General features: G+C 39.8%; 2 protein-coding genes across 5 annotated transcripts; one reads left to right on the top strand and one right to left on the bottom strand.

The window, feature by feature from the left end:
* The first annotated feature begins 929 nt into the window (after positions 1 to 929).
* On the top strand, positions 930 to 16,671 carry rrbp1a (ribosome binding protein 1a). 4 transcript variants are annotated; one of them, XM_042502048.1, is made up of 27 exons: positions 930 to 1,132; positions 3,969 to 4,878; positions 6,920 to 7,074; positions 7,222 to 7,344; positions 7,979 to 8,131; positions 8,260 to 8,378; positions 8,605 to 8,758; positions 9,881 to 10,019; positions 10,157 to 10,338; positions 10,437 to 10,471; positions 10,892 to 10,967; positions 11,112 to 11,149; positions 11,256 to 11,337; positions 11,437 to 11,477; positions 11,565 to 11,643; positions 11,726 to 11,815; positions 11,914 to 12,000; positions 12,087 to 12,176; positions 12,259 to 12,351; positions 12,916 to 12,966; positions 13,071 to 13,151; positions 13,950 to 14,033; positions 14,251 to 14,328; positions 14,984 to 15,067; positions 15,193 to 15,291; positions 15,909 to 16,052; positions 16,149 to 16,671. In XM_042502048.1, the coding sequence occupies exons 2-27, from the start codon at positions 3,987 to 3,989 to the stop codon at positions 16,185 to 16,187; spliced, it is 3,288 nt and encodes a 1,095-aa protein (XP_042357982.1). In that variant the 5' UTR covers positions 930 to 1,132; positions 3,969 to 3,986; the 3' UTR covers positions 16,188 to 16,671. The 4 variants fall into 4 exon arrangements, with proteins under 4 accessions (XP_042357982.1, XP_042357983.1, XP_042357985.1 ...); XM_042502049.1 differs by having other exon boundaries at positions 10,434 to 10,471; positions 11,440 to 11,477; XM_042502047.1 differs by having other exon boundaries at positions 931 to 1,132; positions 10,434 to 10,471.
* A 2,787-nt stretch (positions 16,672 to 19,458) lies between these two features.
* On the bottom strand, positions 19,459 to 22,032 carry cfl1l (cofilin 1 (non-muscle), like). Its single transcript, XM_042502146.1, has 4 exons — positions 21,951 to 22,032; positions 20,589 to 20,881; positions 20,296 to 20,372; positions 19,459 to 20,157 (listed from the first exon to the last, which is right to left on the bottom strand). The coding sequence occupies exons 1-4, from the start codon at positions 21,951 to 21,953 to the stop codon at positions 20,009 to 20,011; spliced, it is 522 nt and encodes a 173-aa protein (XP_042358080.1). The 5' UTR covers positions 21,954 to 22,032; the 3' UTR covers positions 19,459 to 20,008.
* Between the last annotated feature and the right edge of the window lie 3,895 nt (positions 22,033 to 25,927).

The following is a 25,927-nucleotide window of genomic DNA, read 5'->3' as shown; positions in this document are numbered from 1 at the left end:
TAAACAAGCCCTCAAAGAAGGATTTTCAGAACTTGAACGTCACTAGTACGAACAATGTTGTCCTGCAGTTTGCAGTTGACCTTTCCGATCATTCAGGTGTGGCCAATGATGTTTATTTCTGGGAGTAGCCTTGTTTTAAAGGTTTACTTTGGGGTGTGAAATGATCCTGATGCTCTAGTCTAATTAGTAGTGAAAAACAAAACAAAACAAAACAAAGAACAGATGCTAAATGTAAAGTGGTGAGCCTATAATGGAAAATTGTAAATAAAAGTAGAAGACGTGCTTTCAACAAATTACCAAATTACATAAGTAAAAATACAAGTATTAACTTAAAAATAAAATTTAGGTATCTCATAATGGTGATATTTGAAAAATAATTCAAGTATCAGGAGTAAAAGAGCTCACAGTGCATAATACAGAACTCACAATGCACTGTGTTTGTGTGTGTGTGTTTCTGTGTCTTGGGCTTTTAATTAAACTTAACAATTAGATATAAAGTTAACTTAAATCAAGACTAATTTATTGGCTATATAATTACATACATTTTTCAAGGCAATCGGTTACCTAGATTTTTCAAAGTAAAATCAACTTGTCAGATTTTACAGTGTACACGTAATGGAGTGGAAAAAGAGAAAACACTGTGTTCTCTAAGGTATTAAGTACGTATAAAGCGAAATAACTACAAAAGAAAAGCTCAGTCGGCTACTTGGAAAGATTTCTTTCTGCGCTGTTCTTGAGTAAAACATACTTTCTATTCCAAGCAAACCCTTTGTTTGACTGAAAACGGTCCAACTGGATGAGCCCGGTGGCCTACATAAAAGACTACAAGTCCCAGTGTTCTCATTTCCGGTTTTAGCGCACTGCAGCCAATCAGAAGCCTTCTGGATTTATGGCAGCTATCTGGGGCACGGGGCCAGCGCGTCTAGCCAGCTCGAAGTGCCACGACTTCACAGCAGACCACGGATTCTCCAGCGGAGCGAGTGAGGGGGAAGAGCACTGGAAAAAAGCTAGTTAGCTAGATAGCTGGATAAACAGGTAGCTTTGCACATTAGTGACTTCATTTAACAGTTTAAACCTTTTTGTCCTCTCCATTCCCTTTGAAGCAAGCAGACGTAGCCACATCACCAGCGAGGTAAGAGTGGGAGTCTTGGAATTTTTTATTCATTGAGCCAGCCGCTAGCTAGGGATGGGAAGCTATCTGCTGCTAACTCCTGGGCTAACTAGTAGTACGGAAAGACAGCCGATTAAAGTTATCTAAAATCATTTTAGTTTTTTTTCGCTTCGCCAGGTGTTTAGTTTACATTTTTATTACAGCATCTGCAACACTGTTCTGCAACGTTAAGCGACACTTTGTACCACAATGTGCAGGATGGTAGCCAAGTTCATTGATTCATAGTGTTAGCGACAAGGCTAGCTCGCAAGTAATGATTGAAAGCATTTCACATAAAAGTAATTCCAAGATTAGACAAGATTGTTTGAATGTATGCTTGAATGTGAAAGGATGCAGGTTGTCTTCATGTATCATACATCTTTGAGGTATTTTTACTTGTGGCCTCAGTGTTGTAATTGTAGTATTAGTGTGATTTTTAAACTATCTTGGAAGTTCTTCGAAGTGGATCCGATTTTTTTTTTATCAATGTAATGTATGGAGTAAAGAGTGAGCACGTTTGTGGAAAGTCTGCACGATTTTTTATCATACTTAAAAGTATCTGAAAACTTCAAGTAATGAAAGACGAGCACTTACTTTCAAAGGAAAGAAAATGTGTGCATTTACATGTTTTTGCATCCATGGCTCAAAAAAGTTAATAGATTTTAATTTTGGCTAAAGACTAACCCATGTGCTTATGCACCCCCTGTAGGTATGCTATATAGTTGAGACTTCAGGGCTATATACTATAGAAAGTTGACACCTTTGTAGGTTTCATCTTGAATTTATATCTCTTATAGACCCTGAGTTGCACATTAATGATCTCCAGAAAGTCACCCTTAATCAGTTTTCTTGAGGTCCTCTTTTTCAGTTTGGTCTGAATGGAGATGGACTGTGTGACATCACAGATAAGGAGGCAGTACAAACTCGTCCCTGTTGCTTGCAGCTAGTAGACCCTGCACTGAGCAGGGACTCTGGACTCGGTTTTGATTACACTAAAATAGCTCAGCACTTTTCTTCTACCATGTCGCAACCTTAGTTTGTTTTAAAACAACAAAGCTCAACATTGGTCTTTTTTTTAATGAATTTATATATTTTTTTATTACATAAAAATAACTTTATCCATAACATCAACAAAGATATAACTGATAGTACTGCAAGAATAAATAAATCAAAGAAGGGGGTTTTAGTGTCCCTAAGCTGCAAACCACACTCAGCCAACTTTTCTCCCCTGCAGGCTCAACATTTGGTTTGTGAGGAGAGCCTTAAAGGGGCAGTTGGAGATCCCTTAAAGGGCTGTTATTTTTTATACAGGGCAGGAAATGAATGCAAACCACCAGCCAACTGCTGGAATTTTTTGCAGTTCCTGGTAATGTACTTTTTGTCTGAATCCCCTTTTGCCTCTATGGTTTGGGTTTTGCTCCCTGCCTTAAATTCATATTTAGGTTGTTTTAAAGTAAGCAGTTAATTTGTATCAGGCAAGGCAGCTTTATTTCTACAGCACATTTTATATAACAAGGCAATTCAAAGTGCTTTACAAAGCAATATAATATAAAACTTAATAAAAGATACAGATTTACAATAAAAAAGGAGAGAAAAAGAGAAAATATTTGAAAGGTCAATTTAATTACTAGATGATTTGCATTTTTCAAAAAAGATCACCATTAAAAATAGCAAAAGTGCGGAAAAGAGGTGCATGAATGAAAAGATCATTTGAAACTGAGTTAAAAGATAAGTTGATTGCCCTTTTCAAACATGCACTTAACTTCATAAGCTTTGATAATTTAAGCAGCATTCATCAAATGAGGAAAAAAGTGACATTTGTGACAAAGTCATTTTTGTGTAATAGTAGTTTTGTAAGTAGCCCACACAGGATCTAGCAGCCTTTCCATAATTCTTGTCTATGGCTGAACACAGCAGCCACATTAGAAGAAACAGCAGGTATGATGTTTGTATGTGCAAATTAAATAATATTTACTGAATGCTTACTCCTTACACTGAAACTGACATTTTTCAAGAATGTGATCTTTTGTGAAAAAATATTTTCAGTGCTTTTCTGTGTATATTACAACCAAAATAATGTGTCTTTTTCTTGATGAGTGAGATTATATTTTCATATAGGACCTACTGTATTTTAGTTCATCCTGCGCCCCCCTGAAACAGCAGTGTAAGAATCCAAAATTATCATTGAAGAATACAAAGAAATTAAAAATGTCAAATAAGCCACTTTTTAGACAAAGTACTATGAATTTGACATTTCAAGTTAAAAACCATATTTTTAAAGAAATGTTTCCTCGAGGATTTTCTTTATTGTATGTTGGGGGGAGGTGATTCTTAGACTGGAGCTGATATTTTGTTTGGTGCTTGAACTTACCCAGAAAGCTTAGTGCTGGCCGTAAAAATGAACTAGTCAGTGTATGAGAATTAACTATGAGGGTGAATTTGAGTTGCATGAATACACGTTTGACCCAAGATGACAGGCTATATGGCAACTGGGACACAGTTTGCTAGTCTGTATCATGTAGCCTGCCTCAAGGCAAAGGTTTATGGGGAAAACAGCGACACCTTGAGGTGTTTAAAAGAAAGGCTGAGGTTGTTCTTTGGGCAGCACTGATATATAATCTCTCCTTAAACTGCTCTGTTAATTAAAAACCTGCTAATTCAGTTTCATTTTGCAAAGGCACAACGTGGGAATTAGTATGTAAACGTATGTCTCCTCTCGTTAGAAATCTTTGGTTGTTCACACAGCCAGCAATTTCTTTTAGAAAAATAATATTTTTCGTCGTTAACTGTATTGACAAGTCTGCCACTCTCTTTTCAGGTGAACTGAAATTGAACCATGGATATCTATGACCCCCAGACCCTTGGGATAATGGTGTTTGGTGGATTCATGGTGATCTCTGCTCTAGGGATTGCTCTTGTCTCCACCTTCTCCATGAAGGAGACCTCTTATGAGGAGGCCCTGGCTAAACAACGCAGAGAGTTGGGTAAAATACAGTCTACTCGCTCTGAGAAGAAGAAGAAAGACAAAGTATCTGAGAAGAAGGGCCGCGGAAAGAAGAAAGAAGAAAAGCCCAATGGAAAAATCCCGGAGCCTGAAAAAAATCAAGAGGAAGTTGAAGCTGATGCAGTCATCGAGGCTGCTGCTGCTCCAGTGGTAGCTGCTGCTCCTGCCCCTGAACCTGTCCCCGCTGTAGAGGCTAAACCAGCTGCAGCACCTGCACCAGCAGAAGCCCAGCCAAAGACTGCTGCTGAACCAAGCCCCGCTCTCACCGAGCCCTCACCTGCACCCTCACCTAAAGAGAAAAAGAAGAAGAAGGTGGCTAAGGTCGAGCCGGCCTCTGCCCAAACAGCTCCACTCGTGGCTGCCGCTGCACCAGTCAAGTCCTCCGCGGCCCCTGCAACAACCCAGGCCCCCGTGTCTGCCCCAACTAAAGCAACCGCCCCATCCTCTGCATCTGCCCCACCCAAGTCCGCCCCTGCACCTGCCAAGTCTGCCCCTGCTAAGTCTGCCCCTGCACCAGCCAAAGCTGCCGCGGCTCCAACCAAGTCCACTGCAGCCCCGGTCAAATCTTCACCTGCTCCATCCAAGACTGCCCCGGTGCTGGAAGCTGTCACTAAAGACGTCCCAGTGATGGCTGTGCCCCCGGTGGGCTCCCAGCAGGCTCCTGCTGCCGCAGGAAAAGTACAGGAGCCCAAGAAGAAGGCCTCCAAGAAAAAGGCAGAGCCCGGTAAGTAGACGTGTTTCAGATATATGTTTATATATCTGTTTGTCATCTTTTAGTTGAAATTGTATATTTTATTTAAGTAAATAAACTACTACTACTGCTACTACTAATTATTATAACTTTATTTATACAGCAGCTTTAAAAACTGAGTTTACAAAGTGCTTTAACAAGGAAAGCAAAAGCAGAAATGAGATTTATCAAAGGCAAAACAACAACAAAAAGCCAAGCAGTCCTGCTGAACACAAACGAGACGAAACAAGGGTAGCGTTAGCACAAAAAATGGAAAAAGAAGACAAAAAATGCAGGATGCAGGACACAAAAAAGGTATTACATAACCTGCAGTTACAAGTGTGGCCACTATGCCAAAATCACTGCACAGGTCTGCTCCATCTGTAGGTTTTTGGTAACCCTTTTGGTAGCTTTCCCTCTGTCAAAAATAATATTCTTTCACTGATTTTTTTGGGCTTATCAAACTAATGATTAAACTGCTTTTCAAAGAAACGTATAAAAGTTGCCCGTTGTTTGGTCTTGGCTAAGTCCACTGCCAGATATTTCTTTCCTGTTTCCTGTTAAACCAGTCATCGTTTGTTCGGTGCATTGTTCAGGGACTGCTTTTGTGCTAAGTGTGTAGTTGGGACCTCGCTGGTGTCCACATCAAGCCTCTAAAAACTTAAATGAACCACAAACCCTTTATCTGCATATTAAGGATCAAAGCCATTGTAGTCTTATCAATACGTTGTTACACTATTTTAACTCATCACTGTTAAAATTAGCCTCCTCCTTTTGAAGTGGAAATTATCGTCTAGGCAGGAACTCCATTAGCCATAACACTGGTGAAAGCACTCGATCTTGAATGTTCAGAGCTGGTGTGGAGGCACGTCTGTAGAGTTGAGTCGCACGTGCGTACAGTCACAATCTACGGCAGTAATACCCTGTCAGTAGTGATGAACTTCTTGCTGTGTACCCATGGAAAGCAGTGCCAATGGCAGTTGTGGGTAATGTCTGGCACTCAGCTCTGGAGGGCATAGAGCACGCCAGCCTGTCCAAACACCACTGCCCTGTTTTGTTAGCTGACAAAGGCTCTCAGTGCCCTGACAATGGGTCGGGAGGGGAGACGGGTTCTCCCTTGCCTGAGGCTTGTCTCCGCCTGGTGCCACAGTGCCCCATCATTTTGCCATCCGAAGCTGCCCATGGGCCCCAGACCCAAAGGACAAGTCTCAACCTTGTTCTTTTCCCGAGGCAGTGTGGGAATTCGGACTTTACTGTGACGACCTAATGAGCTTTACAGGGTTCCCACACATTGTTGTGGACAAAACTTCAAAACTTTTCCATGACTTTTCAAAGAGACAAATGATTATTTTTCCTTTACCCACCTGCGCAGTGTTTTTCAGATATATAAGATTCAAACTCTATTCTGACAGAATTTCAGCAATTTGTGTTTTTACAGTTTCTGTCCATTATATATATATTTTAAAAAAAAACTTTTCTATAACACCCCCCCCCCAAAAAAAAGTAAATGAAAATTGCAAAAATTGCCAAGAATTAAAAGGAGAAAAAAAAATCTGCCACAGTTGTGAAAGAAAACACACCTTCCAAACCCATTCTCTTAAAAATAAATTTAGAAAAGTTTTCTTTTTTAGAAAAAAAAATCATCCAAAAAAAAAAAGATTAGAATGCAATTATCTGTAAAATTAACACAAAATACAGCCATTTAAAGTTGTATGCCCCTTCCCTGAGCCAAAAGTGCTTAAAAATTATTTGACTTGCATAGTGGGCATAAATGAAGGGAAAGATGGAACACAAGGAAAACAAAGAATCTAAATTACATTTATGTAACTTTATTTAACACAACACATTTCCATGATTTTCCCCAAACTTTCAATGATTTCTACTAGTTCCCTGACTTGTCCGAGCCCGGAAAATGTAATTGTAAATTATTATGATTATCATGACTTTTCCAGGTTTTCCATGACCATGGGAACCCTTGCGTTAGAACTGTCTGGTTGTTGCTTTTCACTGAAATGTTTTGTGTTTGCCTCTTTAGTGGCAGCGGTGGACTCTGCGGATGCTCCTCTGTACCTGCCCTACAAGGCTCTGGTGTCCACCATCAGTAGCATGGTGTTCAGTGAGGGAGAGGCTCATAGGCTTATCGAGATCCTGTCTGAGAAAGTCGGCATCATTCAGGACACCTGGCACACGGTAATGGACACTGCAGTCATTGATGACGAAATGACAACCGTTAAGAATAGATGCTTGAGGCACTGGATTGTTCACTGGATGCATATGAGACCTAAAAGTAGACCCACTTTATTTTTGTTTTCTTTATGTGTGCGTATGTGTTTTCAGGCCACGCAGAAAGGAGACCCAGTGGCCATGCTGAAAAAACAACTGGAGGAGAGGGAGAAACAGCTGGCAGCAGAACAAGAGGATGCTTCTGCAGCAAAGAACCGTCTCAGAGAACTCACCAAGGTTAGACAAACAAGTGTCTCTCAGGTCAATGATGCTGCTCAGGTGCTGTATTCCTACCACAATGCATCGTCCGGTGTGTAGTCCTGCTGGCAGCCCCATGAGACACTAAATACTCATTACAGCAGAAAACAAGTTGTTGAATGGATTCTTAGGTCATTTTAGTGAGGCAAAGCGTGCAGATTAGTCTGAAGGCGAAATATAAAAAAAAGGCCTTCTAAATTAAAATGATTAAATCACAAGATCATATACTTGTACATGGATGCAGCCCTCTTTATCTTTTGTCCTGAAGGTGGCACTACAGGAGAATTAACCAGGTGACTAAAGTATGAAGGGATGACCCAATTTCAGTGTATGTCATGAAATACTTATTTCAGCAGATGGGTGGCAGTACAAGGTGACAAGTCCATCCTTAGGTTTACAGCAAATTTTGCAGAAACTAACTTTTTACATTGCTTTTCACGTTTTCATACCCATAACCAAGTTTTGAATGAGAAATTGTGTCTACATGTTGGCGCTTGAGGAAAACCCAAGGTATAATAAATGTTTAAATTTGTCCTCTGGTGTCTGTCTGTACTAAATTAATAATCAGCAATGAATCTAAATCTGCTCTCTGACTGTGGTGTACGTGTAACAGGAGCTGTCTGCTGAGAAGTCCAAGGTGGCCAGTGTGGAGACGAGACTGAGCTCCCAGCTGAGCAAGAGGGAGCAAGAAATGATTGCTCTGCAAGCTCGCATGCAGGCCAGTTACCAGGACCATATAGCCCAGACCCAGGGCCTCAATGCAAAGGTCAGTTCTCATTAACAATAATGACACCGGTGGATGAAGTACCTGAAAGCCACACATGACTAAAAGTACAGATATCTTACCAGAAAATGACTTTGCTACAAGTTAAAAACAAAAAAACGTTTTTACAGATCGCCAGCCTGCAGGACCAGCTGGAGAAAGGCCCCAACGCCCAGCTGGCCCGTCTACAGCAGGAGAACTCCATTCTCCGAGACGCCCTGAACCAAGCCACCAGTCAGGCTGAGAGCAAGTGAGTGTTTCCCTTTAACAGTAATGAGCAGCAGTGATCCATAATGACGTGCATCTTACCTCTTTGTAATACTACTCATTCGAGTGACAGTTGAGTACGCTGTGTACATGTCAAAGGAACAAGAACAAAGAGAGCAAAGCCCGAAGATCAGCTCATATATTTGCAAGGAGTGCTTCCCTCACTTCTCTCTCTGTCTCTCTACTTCTGTCTTGTATTATGCCCTCAGACAAAATGCAGAGCTGGCCAAGCTGCGTCAGGAATGCACAAAGTTAACCAAGGAACTTGGAGAGAAGACAGAAAGTCTGCTTGCCGATGAGCACATCAGGAAAGGGCTGGAGGCCAAGGTCTCCGCCACTGAGAAGCAGCTCTCCATGCTGCAGGTTGGCCTGGCTTGTGGGAGCACCACATCATCTCTCGTTATGCATTACACTGGAAGTGATCATGTTTCCACAAGGAAACAAATTTATTCCATCTTTTTAAAAAAAAAAAAAAAAAAAAAAAGCTGTTTCTTGTTTGAGCATCCCATTAGTTAGAGTCTTCCCAAAATGTAAGCCTTCACTTTTCCCACCTATCCCCAAACCTCTGATGTTGTGGGAAGTTTAATTGCCTTGTAATCACAGAGCTAAGGGGTGAGCTGGAATGCGGCCATAAAGAAACGGCGCTGCAGGCAAAATGTGTCTCAGCACCAGCTGGAATGTGTGCATGTCAGAGCACCTCTCCTCTCCGGCCCCTCTGTTACGTGCTGTGAACGAGCAGGAACAGTCTGATGGTATTTACAGCACATGACTCTCAGACTTTAAGTATATCCCTGCCGCACAGTCTCTGCTCATTTGCTGTTCTTATATCAGCCTGCGCCGTCACTCACTGACGGAATGCTGTTGTGGCGGTCTGAACTATTACGTGTTGTGTGGAGCGAGTGAGTCAGCGTGTCCTGACAGTCGAGTGTTCCTTTGGTTTAATCATTTACAAACATGCGTCCTAACAATTAAAGGTCCTCAAATATGTTATGTAATAGCTACAGCATGTCACTAGACATGCTAAAATCATGCAAGATGGTTCTTTTTCTAATATCTTTGACTTGAGATGCATTTTGCTCCCATAGTTAAATGTGTTTCTGCGCTGTGAGCAGCCTTCAGTCGTCACAAACAATCGGCTGCTTTGACTGAGACCGTCACAGAAGCACAGACAAGCTTATTATCTCAAATCCCCTCAAGTTCAAAGCACTTCCTGCAAGACGCTTCCTTAAAAATTTCCAAACAAAAGACTTGACTGTTAAAATATGTATTTTTTATTTTCTTGCCACACAACCTTAAGCCAAATCATATTCTGATAGTGGATTATCTGTGAATATTCAATAATGTTTTTTTCTCTTATTGCGTCGCATTATGATATTTTAACAGAACGGCACTGATATTTCCTTGTGAATCAACCCTGCATGTAGGATACTTTTCTGAATCTCTGCTGCCCCCTGCTGTTTTTCTCATCATCTGTGCTGTTGTCAGGCCAGCCATGGGGAGAGCGAGCAGGCGCTGCAGAGGAGGTTGGAGGAGGTGTGCGAGGAGCTCAGAGCAACACAGAGTAAAAACAACAGCCTGCAGGCCACTTTGGAAAATGCCCAGCAGGACAGCAGCGCCCTCTCAGGTCAGAGAATGGAGGAAGGACCTCTTTATGGTTACCAGATGTGCATCTTGATAGTAAAATAAAAAAGGGATCCAGTGGCTGTATCACAAAATACAAAATGATGAATAAATCCTAAGCGCTGTGTTTTGTCCCTGTAGAGTTTCAGGTGCGTATTGGGAAATTGGAGGCTGAGATCAGTGAGCGTTCTGCTCAGGTGGACACCCTCACTGCGCAGCTGGAGGAGACACAGGCAGAGAAAGGCCAGCTCGTACAGCAGGTGGCCACCATCAACTCACTGCTGGAGGCCAGCCAGAGCAAAAAGGAGGAAGATAACAATCAGGTAGGACGCACACTGTCAGTTTGAGTTTTCTGAAACGTCCAGACGCTTGACCACACATAGTCACCCACTAATGATGTTTGTTATGTGCAATTCAGCAGGTGAACGCTGCAGAAGTGGAACAGCTAAAGCTCAGGTAAGTGTTTGGCCTTTCCTTAGAGCTGTTACGACAGGCTCGAATGCTGCAACATAAGAGGGCACGCAACGCCAGGTCAGATGCAAAAAGAGAGCATTTATATACAGGAAGAACAAAAACAAATGATACAAACACAAAAAGCTGGGTGCTGGTGCAGGGAGTCAGAGAGAGTGTGAGCAGAGCGTGCAGACACTGATACAGGCTCAGCCCACAGCTTCACACAGGTGCTCTCACACAGCTTTCAACCAGTCACCACTTAGTAATAAGCTGCTCCTGAAACAGAGAGAGCAGGCACACATACACACGCAAAATAAAGCATGACAGGAAATGTAAAACACATAATGACATGTAACATGAGTCAACATCAGAATCAGAGCAGTTTCATTCATTTATTGATTGAAGTGCAATGCCCCCCTGCAGCCTTCAGGAAAGAGACAACCAGTTGAGCGCGCTCCATGAGGAACTGAAGCAACTCCAGATAAAGCAGGAAGCTGATGTAAGTTTTGCAAACATCCGTTGTTAAGATCTATTACCAAATAGTATCACTTCTTGATTTTTAAAGGATTTTTTTACTCTTATTTAATGCATACTAATGTGCACAGGGGCTCTACTAATCACAAACAATGTGCTGTTCTTACAGGAGAACACTATTGTTGAGCTGGAGCAAAAAAGTAAGAGGTATGGTGCTTTTTTACACTCCATGTATTTGACACAAATCCCATGAATTTCCCACACCTTTGTTTGCTTTCTGCTTAATTATAGTTTATCCAAATTGTGTTTTCAGTGAGGATGTCGGCCTCATTGCTTCACTTCAGGATGAACTTAAAAACCTCAAAGAAGAAATGGTGCAACTTAAAAACACACCAGTAAGTGTACTTCTCGATTGTTCTTTTAGAGCTGCCCTGCACAACCAAAAAAAAAAAAAAAGCACTCAGTGACTTATTTGCATGTCCTCTCTGTTTCAGCAGTCAGATAGCTCCACAGAGCTGGAACTGCTACAGAACAGGTAAATGAGTCTTGGCATGTGAAAAAAGTTCAGTCCCACAGTTTTTTGGTCTGTCATAGATCTCACTTTTGACTGTTTTGGTTCTAGCCTGACTGAGAAGGATGCCCTAGTCACGTCACTACAAGAGGAGTTGAGAGAAGTGAGAGAAAAGACGACCAATGACGCAGTAAGGCTCCTTTTACATGCTAGTGGCCTATCTGCTTTCAAATGAATCACCTTCCTGATTATGTCATCCTTTGTTTGAGCAGAACGTTACGGCAGAACTGACAGCTTTTCAAACTGAAGCCAAAGAAACTCTCCAGACACTCTTCCCACAGATCCCCTTAGAGACAGAGCAGGTAGGAAAAGGGGGATTTCACAAGAGTTGCTGAATGATAGTTGTTATGTAAAATAACGTGCACGTGAATTATTTACATCTGTTTTTCTCTTCACTTAGTCCAACTGGTTACAAGTATTTACACAGAAAGCGCAGGAGGCTCTCAGCCAGCAGAGCCAGGAGTCCCAGTCGAGCACAGCGTCGCCTGTAAGCCGCAGTTTTATACGGTTACCGTATACTGGTTTAAGATTAGCCCGGCAGAAGAAGTTCTGAATGTTTTTGCTTTGTTTCAGGAGTTGCTCGAAAAACTGAAGGAGGCCGAGGAGAGCCATGGCTCACTGCAGGCCGAATGTGACCAGTACAGGACAGTCCTGGCTGAAACAGTGAGTGCTTTGGAGATGGAGTTGTGTGAATATGGGGTACATTTAGGCATTTCATCTAATCTGGCTTCCCTTTCCCTTTTAGGAAGGAATGCTGAAACATCTGCAGATGAGTGTGGAGGAGGAAGAGCTGGTATGGAAGTCCAAGATGGCAAACTCAGAGGAACAGCTGAGGGTGGTATGTTACAACAGGGCTCCCACAGATCCTGAGAGACTCTTCAAAGGCACTGAATTCAACAATAAAAGTCTTGATTGGTATTAAAATGTCTTAAATAAATCTTTCAAAAGTCCTAACATTGCCAAGACACGGGACGTAGAATTTTCTGAATCTTTTTTTTGTTTAACGTTGCAATGCAAATTCTCAAAATAATTGGTGACATCTATTTTTAATGTTTTTCTTTTTATAATTGGTAACATCTATTTTTAATGTTTTTCTTTTTCTTTTTTTGTTACAATAATCATTTAGACAAAATTGTTCCCAATTGCTGGTTTGTGTTGTTATTTAATTACTGTGGTTATTATTTAAATCGGTCTTAATTCAGTTCTGACTGGTGTTTAAAAGAAGTCTTAAATCTAATTTGCCTTAAGCTGTAAAAACTATGTATACGACCTTCTTGAAATCACTGTGATTTGAACATTTTTTTTCACCATATGTGGATCCCCCTTGCTTATTGTTTTCTTTTTTTGTTTGTTTGGTTTTTCAAAAAAAAAACTTACAATAGTCCCTCTCTCACATTACCAGGCTCTGGAGAAGATCAGCCAACTGGAGGCAGAAACCATAAGTGTAGAACAGGTGAGCGCTTTCTACACACTGTTGAAATTGCCCCTCGATTGTAAGCTAGCAGGTCAGAAATGTGTGATTGTAAGTAAACCGGTTTGACTCGGCTCTCGCTGCAGTTGAAGGAGCAGATGATGCTTCTGGAAGCCCAGCTGGAGAAGCAGACAGACAACCAGGGGATTTCAGAGGAGATGGAGCAGGTACATGAGCACCGTAATCTGCAGATCACTGTAACACTGCTGATTATTTTTTTGTTGTTGTGTAAATTCCCTTATTAAAGAGGTGGACTTAAGCGTTATATACATTTAAAATTGCATTAAAAAATACATTAAGGGGTAAAAATTCTACTTATTTTTCTGATATTTTAACACCACAATTAATCAGCCCGTAGTCCTTTTTGTTGTTTTAGTTTTTGAGATAAATGTTCAGATTCAGACATTTCAAGGTAATCTTCTATCTTTTTATATATTAGGGCTAGGAAATATATGATATTTATTATGTTGATATTACGGAGACTGTATATCTTCTTAGAATCCGGATGTTTTGATATCATAGTTTTATATCAAGTTTTCTGGTTTTAAAGGCTGTTTTAGGTAAAGTGATGTAATTTTCTGAATGAACCAGACTGTTCTCACTGATGATTATTTATAAAAATGTCATTGTATAAATATTTTCTGAAATCACCAATAGTCAATACTACAGTATTGTCACAATACTTTATTGGAAATATTTGGTCAAAAATATTTTTCTATTCCATTTTCTTCATATCCCCCAGCCCTATTATGGACTGAATAGTATAAAAAGTTAAATTAAGGAAATAGTATAGAAAAAGGAGTCAGCGTAAAGAATTTGCGATCCTTACCTGATATATAACTCTGTATGGGAGTTTTTCACATGCAAAACACATTTCACATATTTAAAGGTATCAGCCTCCTGCGCTGCATTCAAACTAAACCTGTCTGACATCTGTTCCTGTCTGTGCTGTGCTCTGTATTCAGCTGAAGCTGCAGCTGTCGGAGTGTCAGCTCCAGCTGGATTTGGCCCAGAAGGAGGCCCAGGCACACAAGGAGGAGCTTGCACAGGTGACTTTACTGATTTAACCTACATTCCCATGCTTCCGGCGACAATATTTACACATTCACTTGCTAGTGCAACAGAGGTGAGACGTCACGTGTCAAGGAATTTATGGGAGCCTGTGTTTAACCTGCACAACCAACAAGGCGAGGTGTCGGTGGCATGCAGCACGAGGGGGATCCATGGATAAGAGGTTATGTAACCAGTGACGGCTTCCTGTTTCAGGTCAGAGAGCAGCTGGGCGAGATCACGATGCGGGCTCAGCGAGAACAGAACGGCCCAGCTGAGGCTCAACCCAGTCAGGTCAGGGTGCAAAGGTCACAGGGCACCCTTCGCTTCCTGTCAGAGAGTACTGGACAGTGACAAACACTTCTCCGAGATCTCTTTATTTGTTTTTTATATACCACTCAAATGAGCCTCATTTCATTTAGTAGAAATTCCCCAAAATAAACATGTTACCAATTTGCCTTTGTGTATTTAGTGAGAGGTGTTCTTTTGTGATCTGACTCAGCACGTGTCAAACTCTTGTCCTAAATAAAGGATGTGGGCATGGTACACGGATGCTAAGTAGCACATGACTTAAACAAAGAAGTATTTCCAGTTTGTCCAGTATTCCTCAGACATAGCGGCTGTTTACGCTAACCACTGTTTGCACATAACTCTAACTACTGCTTTTCCTCACCTTTTTCAGCATGCTCACTTCTCCCTTTTTTGTTTTCAGATATTTGTTTGTACGATTCTAACATAAATAGACAGCCAATTTGTCTTTAGCCTTTCACCTTAAACAGTCTGAGAGGAAACTAACAAGTCGAGCAGCTTTGGTGCGCCTGTGTGTGTGTGTGTGTGTGTGTGTGCGCGGTGCTGCGGCTTATGCACATGAATGTTTGCATACACACGTATGTGCCAGCTCTTTGTCTACGTGTGTATTTATTGTGGAGGTTTTTTTTTCTTCCATCAGATCCAGAACGAGTTGAGTCAGACAACTGAGAAGCTGCACGGAGAGGTGGCCCAGAGACAGCAGCTCTCAGAAGAAATTGAGCAGGTAGCAGCCGTTGTTGATGCACAGTTCTTTTTTTTTTTTAGCCTTTTCACACCAGAGAGTGACAAATAAACTCTCAGTGGATGACATCATTATGTATACGTGTGTGTGTTTGTTTACACCTCCAGGCCCAGAAGACTATAACAGAACTTCAGGCTCAGTTGGATCTCGTAAAAGATTCAGCGGAGTCCCCACAGGCTGACATGGAAGATGTTGCTCAGCTCAAGGTGCAGAAACTAATTACACCCAGAATCCAAACATTTAACTGTTAGTGGTTTGTTTTTATGAATCTCATAACCAGCAGAGTATTTCAGAGTGACAGGTGGTCCCACTTACTGTATAGAGGCCCAAGTGTTCAATATTAAATAAGACCTTGTGACGTGGTCATTTACTTCACTGGCACTGCCCTTTTCTTGATCGACAGATAGACTTAGTATAAAATTAGTATAATCAGGGTTCATACAAGGTGCTTGAGGTGTTAAGTACTTGAATTTGACACTCAGAAACTTTTAGAATACCTTGAAAATCTTACATTTTTCAACTTGGTCCTTGAAAAAACTACTTGAATATAAATTAGAGGAGAACAGAATGATGTAGTGGTTTATGATTTATATTAGATAGATGTTTTCAACTAGAAAGCAAACAACAGCTGTGGTTGGTAAACACCAGTAAATAGTCAGCACCAGGACGTTTTGCTAACCTGCAAGACCACTCACATTGGAGCAGCATCAGCCATTTTGTGCTGTAATTCAGCAAAAAATAAGCAGCAGTTGCAAATTGATTTTCAATCCTTGTGGCATCCTTTTGTGCTTTAAAGTATCGTTTGCTCCTGCTGCTTGAACAGGAGCGCCTGGAGAAGGAGAAGAAGCTATCCAAAGACCTGGGCCAGGCGGCCACCAAGCTCCAGCAGCTTCTCAAAGCCACTCAGGAGCAGCTGACCAAAGAGAGAGACACAGTGAGAACACTACAGGAGCACCTGGAGGGCAAGGTGAGACAACCGAGGCAGCAAAACTACACATACACACCTCTAAGCTCATTGTTTCAGTATGCTGGTCAGTTTTGACACAATATTTGTGTTTTCAAGGGAGAATATGTGGAGCTAAAGGAAGGAACGTCCGTCTGAGAGGAAGTTCACTGCTGACACTACAAAATAAACTGCCAAATATGCCTTATGATTACCATAGTTATGCATTCCAAAACTATTTCTTTCTTGTACTGTAGCTGATTGCATTTGTTGCAAATGTAGGAATCAAATGTTTGATATTATGAACATTACAAAATAAGATTAGAGGAGATGATCCTGCTACAATCTTTATTGATACCCACATTCCATCAACAATTCTGGCTATGTCAGAAGTTATTTATCCCCCTGCCTTATATTCCAAACATTTCCCCATAGTTCAGTGTTAAAAAGGGAAACCGATTGTACGTCAAACGTGCATCAACCTGTGCAATTACTTTGTATGTCTTTTCTATGTGGTTGAATGATGGAAACATTTTATGGGTCAATGTTTCATTACCTTTAGGGCCTGCTTTCCTCTGTAGCTGGCTGCCAATTACACGCATCGAATTTGTATGAATGAATAAACTACAGTGTAGCTCTATAATTCTGTTCAGTGTCTTTTTCCGAGTTGCTGCATAGGTGCAGTGGGTGCAGACAGGAAGCAATGTTGGTTGTTATATTTTGACATAGTTTCATATCCGGACTGAATCAAATGGCAAATATGTGCGCTGTGCATCCATTTCATGAGACTTTAAAACTTCAGAGTTGGCTTAGGGGGACTATACTTTCAACTTAGAACTAGAGCCATACTGCCTGGGGTAAGACGCTGCTCACAGAAACCTGTTACAGCCCTGCTGCATAGAGAACAGTCTTGGTTTCAGACAGGAAGTTTTACCACGCAGGAACATCCGCACTGTGTGCCATCATAGAGCAAAATGGAGGGTTGAAAATTAACTATATAGTTGCTCACTTTTGTTATCCTTAAAAAAGTGACTAGCGTGTTTCTTTTTTTTTTAAAAAAAAAAAAGCCTGATAAAAATGTGGCATTGCATTAGATAAAGCTTTACACACGGGAAGATCCAGGTTGCATCAGCTGTTACAAACACAAGGAAGTATTGTACAAAATGGAGTTTATTTGCGGGACTCTTCAAGAGCCATGTATGGTTTTGTTTTAGGCATGATCTCTGTCATCCTCCCCTTCCCCCCCAACACACCCACAGTCAGTGGTGGATGAGCCACACCTAGGTAAAAGTACAGATTTGTAGGAGAAAAGACTTTGGAAGACGTTAGTCACCTGTGAGAATATTGCCTGAGTAAAAAGTATTAAAAGTATTTTTGTTGAAAGTAAAAGTAACAACGGTAGTAACAGTTACTGTTAACAATGACAAAAACGAGGTTGTCTTCACAGGATTTAAAGAACAAATCCAGGTTACCTCCCCTCCCCCTCCTTTTTTAGATGTTTAGGGGACGTGTTGAAGTAAATGTATACATTTTATTTAGGGATTTTGTAGAATAAAAGTAAAGGTTGACAGAAATATTAACAGTCAGGTAAAATACAGATGCCCAAACACACAACCTGAACGAGACAATGGTGTGTGGGAGAGCAAAACAAGTGAAACTTTAATTAACCTTGATTAACTTGAAAAAAACAACAACAAAAAAAAAACTGAGGCAGCTAAGCTAACTGCTTGCAAACTCCAGCAACATATTAAGCAAACAATCACAGGTATGATATCGATTCTCTCACCCGACTCTCGCCAAGAAAGTGAAATAATCATCAAACTGAATGGTACAGCTGGTTGTGTTGCAAGCATGAAATGGGCAAAGGCATGAATATAAAATGTGTGTGAAGGTGTGATCATTAAAGGCAAATTACTGCCCGTCTTTGAGCTTTATTTATGGTATTGGTATATCACTGACTCCATAAACATGGCTGTAGTAATGGAATATGAATAAAGAGTAGCATTTGTGTAAGAAATTTCTTTTTTTATGCAACTGCAAATTTCATTTACAACTCTAAACTCATGCTTCCTGCTTTTTATGGGCCCATAAGAATCTATTATACTTTCAATATACACATTTATAATAATTAATAATAATTTTTATTTGTATAGCACTTTTTATAAATAAAATGCAACCTGCTTAACATGCAAGAGTGCCAAAATTTAAAACCTAACATGTATAAGACTAGATATGTATAATTTAGATAAGTAAAATAAAATCATTATACAGCACTTGGATACCATAATGCAGATACACACAATGCAAATCAATGATGTGTAATATTTGTAATGTTGTCAGAGAGGATTGTTCAGATAAATGATCGACTGTGAAGAGAAACAGTATCTTTCAGATGAGGGTGAGTTCAGGTAAAGTGGGACATCAGGTTAAGTTGCTTAGATAAGCATTTTAAGGATTTGATATGTGCAAAATCAATGGCCAGTCACCAAAACTGATCTTGGAATTGCTGCAAGTAGTTTAAACACTGGCTGAAACAACAACAAAAAAAGTTTAATAAAAAAGCTTTGTTTTTGAAATAAAATGTTTCATGTTGTGTTTCACTGTCCCAAATACCTGAACATGTCAGTTGAAGTGTGACAGCTTTGTTCAGGTAAACATTTTCAATGAATTGTTCCTCCTCCACTGAATTACATAGATGTTTACTGTTTTAAAAATGTTTTGCATTTACTTAGTAGCGAGGAGGCCTGTTTGTTTGTTTTTTTTATGTAAAAATGACTGTCCCCGTTTAAAAAAAGCTGTCCCACTTGCTGCCTGAGTGAGAGAGAGGGTCACAGTATGTTTGATTGTGTGTAGCTTCTAAAAGATTGTGTACTTGCATTTTATATTTACAGGATAAAATATCTGCAAAGCCTAAAATGCTTTATGAAAACATCACTTGACTGAGTTTTTGTTTTTAAGTGTTCTGAGGCTTATACCAAAAAGTGTCCCACATTACCTAAATTCCACCTAGATACTTCCCCCGGGAACGATAGGACATCCAAATGGGGTCCAATCACCCTGTACTGATGCAACAGCCTTTGAATTATTTGTCCTAACGTAGATTACTGTTTTGTTAAAAAAAAAAAAAAAAAAAAAAAGTCATGGCACAAATAAAAGCCAGTACAAGTACAATTTTATCATTCATGAAATGAAGTTTAAAAATGGAAATTTGTTAGATTAACACTAAAAAAAAAAAGTGTGGCTGCATAATTACCTCAGGACTAACCATTGATCTGTGGATCAACGCTGACACCTATAATTAAGAGGAAAAACAGAACGTTTCTGCAGAGATTGCTAAATCGATAAACCAACACCATCTCATTTCAGCAGTAAATTTAGAACCACAGGTTTTTTTCTGTCTGTGGAAAAAGAAAAAGAAAACACTGGCAAATTTGGTTGCATTGAATTTATTTGACAATATTCAGACATTGGAGCATTTCTTAGAAAAAACTTTGTTTCTTTGTAAAAGTTGGACAATTTTTTAAATCTTTATTAGGTATTCGTAAATGTGTAACAGTCTAGGAAAAACAGATTCACGTCAAAACACACAGGCTGTGCCATTTTAACCTCGTAAACTCATAGGGATATTTTACAGGATACAGTGAACATACACACAAGGTACAATGGTATGGTGGGATCTTAAACAGTGTGTATGGAAATAAAAACAGGAAATTACTGAGATGAGAAGTATAAATGTACTAAGAGTCAAGAAACAGAAAATAGCCCCATCTCAAAAAAAAAAAAAGGAATAAAATTACATCTGAATAAGACTGATTTCACAGCCTGGAGTGACTTGAGAGTTCAGTAGGGGACAAACGTCAGGGGTTTGTGTAAAAGGAGTCCAATCCCATCAAGAGCCCAAACCTTCCCTTTAAGCCCCCTTCCCCTCCAAATATCCCTCTAGATTTCTTATGCTATGAAACAGGGGAAAGATGGTTTGTTTAATTAACCCTCTGTTGAGAACAACCTTGACCCGTGGGCTTGCCCTCAAGTGAGATGATGACTTTTCCAGTAGCACACTCAAGCAATTCTGTGAAACTACCCCTTTCAATTTCTGCAGAGTCATTGATGTTCTTATTAACCTTGACACCTGTTGGAGACAAAAGAGGGACTTTGAGAGACTGAACATTATTCAATATGAATTAATATTATCACTGTCACAATAATAAATGTGATGAAACCAAATTGAACAAGCAAAAAGAAAGAAAAAACAACAACATAAACTCACCATCAAAGCACTTTGAAAGAGCGACCTTTGAGCTGGCGTAGCTCATTTTCTGTCTGACCCCTGCACAATCAGCAGCCCTGATGGGAAGTGAAGTCACCATTTAACTGTAGTATTCATCCAAAAAGAATAAGCCTCCTCCAAAAAAGATGAGCTCCTGACTACATGTGAGAATGTAACTAAGACAATATTGGACAGCCTTCTCAATAGTCTGCTGTCAGCTAAGGATGCAGAAAAATAATCAAGTAATTTAGGTAAAGGAGTAATTTTGCTTCAACTGCAATACAATGACCTACCACATTAGGAAGACCAGGTCCTCCTTTACGGTTTCAGTGGTTTCGTAGTGGCAGTCGTACAGTACGTAGCGGCACTGCTTGTCGTCCAGCTGATTCTTAAAGTGCTTGAAGTGATCATCCACTCCACACAGGTCTTTCTGAAGGATTTTTAGATCCGGTACAATTTCGCCCTTTGCTTCGTCGATTAGAAATGTAACGAATCTCAGACGGTCTTCCTCACAAGTATCACCTGTACGCACTTTCATTTTTTGGAAGAGGTCCTTCACACAATCATGAACCTTTACTCCAGACGCCTATTTAAAGAGAACACAAAACATGGCAGACATTAAGTACAAAAAACCATAAGACAACCAAAACCTGTGGTCACATTCACATCACAACACACTATGTTGGTTAACTTTTTAGAATTAAAACTTATTTACTGTTCCAAACAACTTAAGAAATGCAAAGCCTTAAGTCAGCTACATTATAACAGAAACACACAAAGACAAAAAAATTGCAGTTGCAAAAGATTTTGTGTTTTGAATGACAATAAGAAACATGACTTAAAAGTGGATGCAAATAGACTAAATTAATTAATTTCATTAGAAAAAAGTGATACCTCTTTTCTACTCCCTTGTTTTAATCATGGGATTTAGTTAGTTCAGCTTCAAGTCTAATTTTCCAGTTAAGTGCTCAAATTCCTGTAAAATGACAACATGATAAAAGACTATCATAGCATGCACACGAAGGTGAGATTTTGGGCTTTGTCTCATTTTTAAGCAGACTTTGTTCACTTGTACTTAGGTCTGGTGACAGAAAGCAGAACTGCAAGATGTTGAAACAGGAAGTTCTTCAAAACTAGACTTGGGAGAGATGTGTTGAGACTTTTAAAGCAATTCAATGTGGAAATGTTCAAGCAGCTTTTCAGCAGTAACATGCCATGGGCGTAGCTTCCCTATTGGGTTTTTTTTTCAAGGCCTCGGCTCTGTCACATTCCAGTCATTGTGGAACAAGTTAGCACAAGAACGACCGCCCCGAGGGATTCTCTCAGAACAAGTTTGAAGCACGAACAAAGCTCCCTCCATTTTGGAGGCAAAACCACACCTTGAACAAGCCCTTTCAGACACTGAGCTCTTTTCACTGCGCAAACCATTTCCTCAAAGAAACATCAAACGGAAGCCTTTCGCTCTAAAAATAATCACAACCAGACTTCACTGAGTTTACAGTTTTTACACATGTTGTTAAAATGAGGACATGGCAGTTCAAAGTTACATCCTCTCTACATTGCACGTTCTGTGGGGGACACAAATCACGGAGAAGAAGTTGCAAGTTGACGCAGTGCAAATCAGTTCAGCCAAATTCTTTGAGAAAGTTACTCACCATTTTTCTTCAGATGTGTGAAGGAACAGGCAGCAGAGAAAAATGGCAGCAGCAGTCAAAATGCTGAAGGGTTATGAGGAAGGAGAGCAGGTTGACTCATAGAGGAGGAGCCGGGCTAAATGAGCACACCTCCAAAACCAGGCCCTTCCCCCTCCTCCCAGGTGTGACAGTTTCAGCTGCAACCTCGGCATTTGCATTTAATCACATTACATTTGAAGCCTAAATCACAATGGATTTATGTGCTTCATTGCCTGGCACAATATTAACAATTTTGATACCCTTGCCATAAACAAATTTGACATAGAGAGAGACTTTCCTTTTTAGGTGAAACCCCAGGTGAGCTTGAGTCAGTGATAGGTGGGAGCGGCACATATACCCTTATATGGAGAACAAACCTGTGCACATGTTCCACTCATCTGCCTTTGACATGCAGTTCAGTGGCCTTATAAGGTAAAAGACAGGATAAGTGTAGAGTTATGTCAAAGGGATTTATCCATCTACCTGCGAAAAGTGAGACGTTACGCCTCCATCAGATTCCAATAGTCACAGTCATTAGATAAATGCACAAAAACATGACTGTTTTTGATCCAGTCCTGCACAGTGAGCATTAGGTTTACCAACTAAAAGGCTTTATCTGGACAGAATTAACTTCAAGTCTAAGATTTAATTTGCCAACTGAGTTTCTTAGATGTTTTTTTTCTCCAGTTATGCTCTGTGAAGACTGATGAGTCAGGGCACTTCAGATGATTCACAAAAAGTGACTCTGGTGCATGTAAAATTAGAGCGTAGACTCAATGCGAGGCCTGTATTTCTCTGTTTCATTGCCATATAGTCACATATACAGTAGAGGGAGCGTAATTATATGTACATGACACTTCTCTGCAAGGCTTTTGGAAAACTGCATCAATTTTGAGAGTGAACAGACGTGTAAATGTTCCTTCTCTGTAGTCCAGGGGTGTAGCTAGGAAGTAGGAGCCCAGTCCACCCCCCCCTTTCCTCCTTTCCTCCAATGGTGGAAAATAACAATGTACCTTTACTCCAGTGCTGTGCTTAAGTACAATTCTCATGTACTTGACTTGGGTATTTCAATTCTCTGCTGCTTTATACTTCTACTCCACAACAATTCTTAGGCAAATATTGTTTTGTTTTTTGTATTTAACTACATTTATGTGATAAATGTAGTTGCTGTACTTTGCAGATTCAGATTACAATGTGCTATTATGGGTTAAAGGGATAGTTCATCCCCAAATCAAAAGTTTATATTTTTCCTCTTACCTCTAGTGCTATTTATCAGTCTATATTGTTTTGGCATGAGTGGCCAAGTGTTGGAGATATTGGTCATAAAGATGTCTGCCTTCTCTCCAATATAATGGAAGAACATGGCACTTGGCTTGTGGTGCTCAAAGCGTCAAAAATACATTTAAAAAACTCAACAAAAATGTCTCTCCAGAAATCCTGACCCAGTTACTCAAGATGATCCACAGACCTTGTTGTGAGCAGTTTCATGTAGGAACTATTTTCTTTCTAAAGAACCATACTAGCCAACCATATCCGTAAGATGCTGGCAGTAGTCTTTTTTTACACTGTGATCACCATAAATACCTTCAACAGTATATTATTGTTAAATTTATTAGAGTATTCTACAGTAGAATTTGAGGTTCACTGTGTAATAATCCAAAAAGGATAAAGATTTACAGTGTTTTACTATATTTAAAAAGGCTCTTAATTGCTGGTAAAATTTGCGCTGTTTTTACAGCAACAATTTGGGCTCTAAAAAGTTTCAAGATGTTGTCTGCAGTGTTTTGATGTATTTTGAAAAAAATACAGCAAAACAAAAAAATCCTCGACATTAACTGTTAGCAGTATTTTTTACAGTAATTTGTTACAGTCTACAGGGGAGAGGAAAAATATGTATTTTCATTCAGAAAAGACTTGACTGATCTCCAGGGATGGAATTCCCTAAACTACCCAGCTCAAAATTTGCCCAGTCTTTACCAAATTATATACTCATTAATGTATCAGTAGTTAAAATCCAATACGATAAATATTTGTGCTGTATAATTTAAAATGCAGCATGTCAGTCTGATGAGAAAACTTATGAGTCAAGATTTTAGAATATTTAAGGACCAAACACAGGGACTGGGGATTTTTCTTAGCTCTTTTGTGAGGCAAAATGTTTAGGTCAAAATGTGCAATACAATGCTGCTGTCTGCTCTGACAACATATGCTGGGCACACTCAGTGAGAAATACTACAGTTACCAATGACAAAAAAGCTGTTTATTGTGCAATCTACTGAACTGCACCATTGGCAAAAGAATGATGTTAATCTTGTCTAGATGATACATTGTTTTTGTCCTCTTTCTCAAAACTCCTCCCTTTGAATGATCATTTAATGCATAATAAAATCTTCTTCCACAGCGACTAAACATACTCTGCTTCAACATCACGGGGGCTTTGCTTCTTCTGTGTGGACTGGTGGTTTACAGAGAGTCAGAGTCCTGTCCCACATCCGGCCTAGCTTCTGTTCCAAAAAGCAGAGCACCCTACTGTCAGCACATGTCATAGCTTGCCTACATTGCAATCACTAGAATCTGTGACTTGTAGAGAAGAACAGAAATACAGTTCATACATGTTAAAGAGTCTGTTAAGCAAACAGAGAAACAGAGGTGGAGTTAGCCACAGAGCACTCTTTTGGTGGCTTGGGGGATATTTATTTTAGGTTTTTATCACAGCTGTGCTAAGACCAGCCTACCAGAGCTAATAACAGCCAGCAGCAGCATCTCTAAGTAGTAAAAGGGGAAATACAACCCTAAACCACACAGAGCAGGAAATGGCTGCTGCATAACTTCGTGTCAGTTGAAAACTTCATGCTGCTGCAAGCACTTTGAAAGTTTGGGCGCAACCCAGTCAGTGACGTCCGAGCAGCAAACCCAAATCTATGAGAACTCTGACATCTACTGGTAAATTAGATACTGATTCTGCATTTTTGTTGCGTTGCATTAAATGTCCAAATCTGCTGCACTCTGTTGGAAAGTGACACCAGAGCAGTGCTAGTGTATGAATTATTATTTTATTGGAAAAGAGTTTTTAAAGAGAGAAAAGTAATAAGAAAAAAATAAAAAAAAATATCAATTACACTTTTTAATGGAAGGATTCATTTTTCAATTCAATTTTTAATCTCTATAGGATTAAAAATGTATACATACAGATCTACTACACTACAAACATTTTAGTACGAACTTAGAATTCTTACTATAATTATCTTGAACACATTTAAGATTTTTATGAAAGTATCCCATATTAGGGGAGAGTAGGGTGAGTTGAGCCGTTTACATCTACATAGGGAGCGGATACTTGTCTACGGAGATCATCATGTTGCACCGCCATGTTTCCACAGTAGCCCAGAACAAACAACCTAACACTGGTTTTAGATGGGGCCATTTAGTTTTGCAATTTTACATCAGCCAGTGTAGTTAGCTGCTACTCAGCGACGAGAGCTTTGGAAACACTGATTTTTTTTAATGTAAAATTGCTTTACTCATTTTTTTTTTACTGGTTTAAATCACCTGGTCAGTTTGTTTTGGAGAGGAAGATACCTCTCAAAAAAATGTTATCTGCAATCCTCACCATTAGATGCTGCTAAATCCCTGTAAATCTCACACACTTTCCTCTTGTGTGCTGTTGAAGCCATTTGGATACAATTCATTTTAATCATGTTAAAGTTTGCACAAAGCTACAATCACACATGATAAATCACTTTCATTAACTGATGTTGGTTGATTCAGAGCCTGAGTGTCATTCTGGGCCTTTTTTTTTTTACACTTATGAGTCACTGTAGTCAGCACTTATTTATCCCACTTTGCTAAAGTTGCTATCTGCTTTTTGTGAGCTTTTAAGTCCTTCTTTACACTAAGATTTTTTTAACTATAGGACAAACTACGACCAGGCCATTTCTTAGAAGTTTTAGACATGTCGG

The sequence above is a fragment of the Plectropomus leopardus genome, chromosome 15 (assembly GCF_008729295.1).
Source record: "Plectropomus leopardus isolate mb chromosome 15, YSFRI_Pleo_2.0, whole genome shotgun sequence".
Classification (NCBI taxonomy): Eukaryota; Metazoa; Chordata; class Actinopteri; order Perciformes; family Serranidae; genus Plectropomus; species Plectropomus leopardus.
This window is presented reverse-complemented; position numbering and strand designations above follow the sequence as displayed.

Excerpts from the sequence above, each read along its gene's own strand:
- cfl1l (XM_042502146.1), bottom strand. Across the intron at positions 20,373-20,588 it reads GACCTGGTCTTCCTAATGTG|GGCTGCTGATTGTGCAGGGG; the intron begins GTAGGTCATTGT and ends ACTTCCCATCAG. Across the intron at positions 20,158-20,295 it reads TCTTTCAAAGTGCTTTGATG|GTGTCAAGGTTAATAAGAAC; the intron begins GTGAGTTTATGT and ends TGTCTCCAACAG.
- rrbp1a (XM_042502047.1), top strand. The coding sequence starts at position 3,987 with ATGGATATCTATGACCCCCAGACCCTTGGGATAATGGTGTTTGGTGGA. Across the intron at positions 8,132-8,259 it reads CCCAGGGCCTCAATGCAAAG|ATCGCCAGCCTGCAGGACCA; the intron begins GTCAGTTCTCAT and ends ACGTTTTTACAG. Across the intron at positions 8,759-9,880 it reads AGCAGCTCTCCATGCTGCAG|GCCAGCCATGGGGAGAGCGA; the intron begins GTTGGCCTGGCT and ends TGCTGTTGTCAG.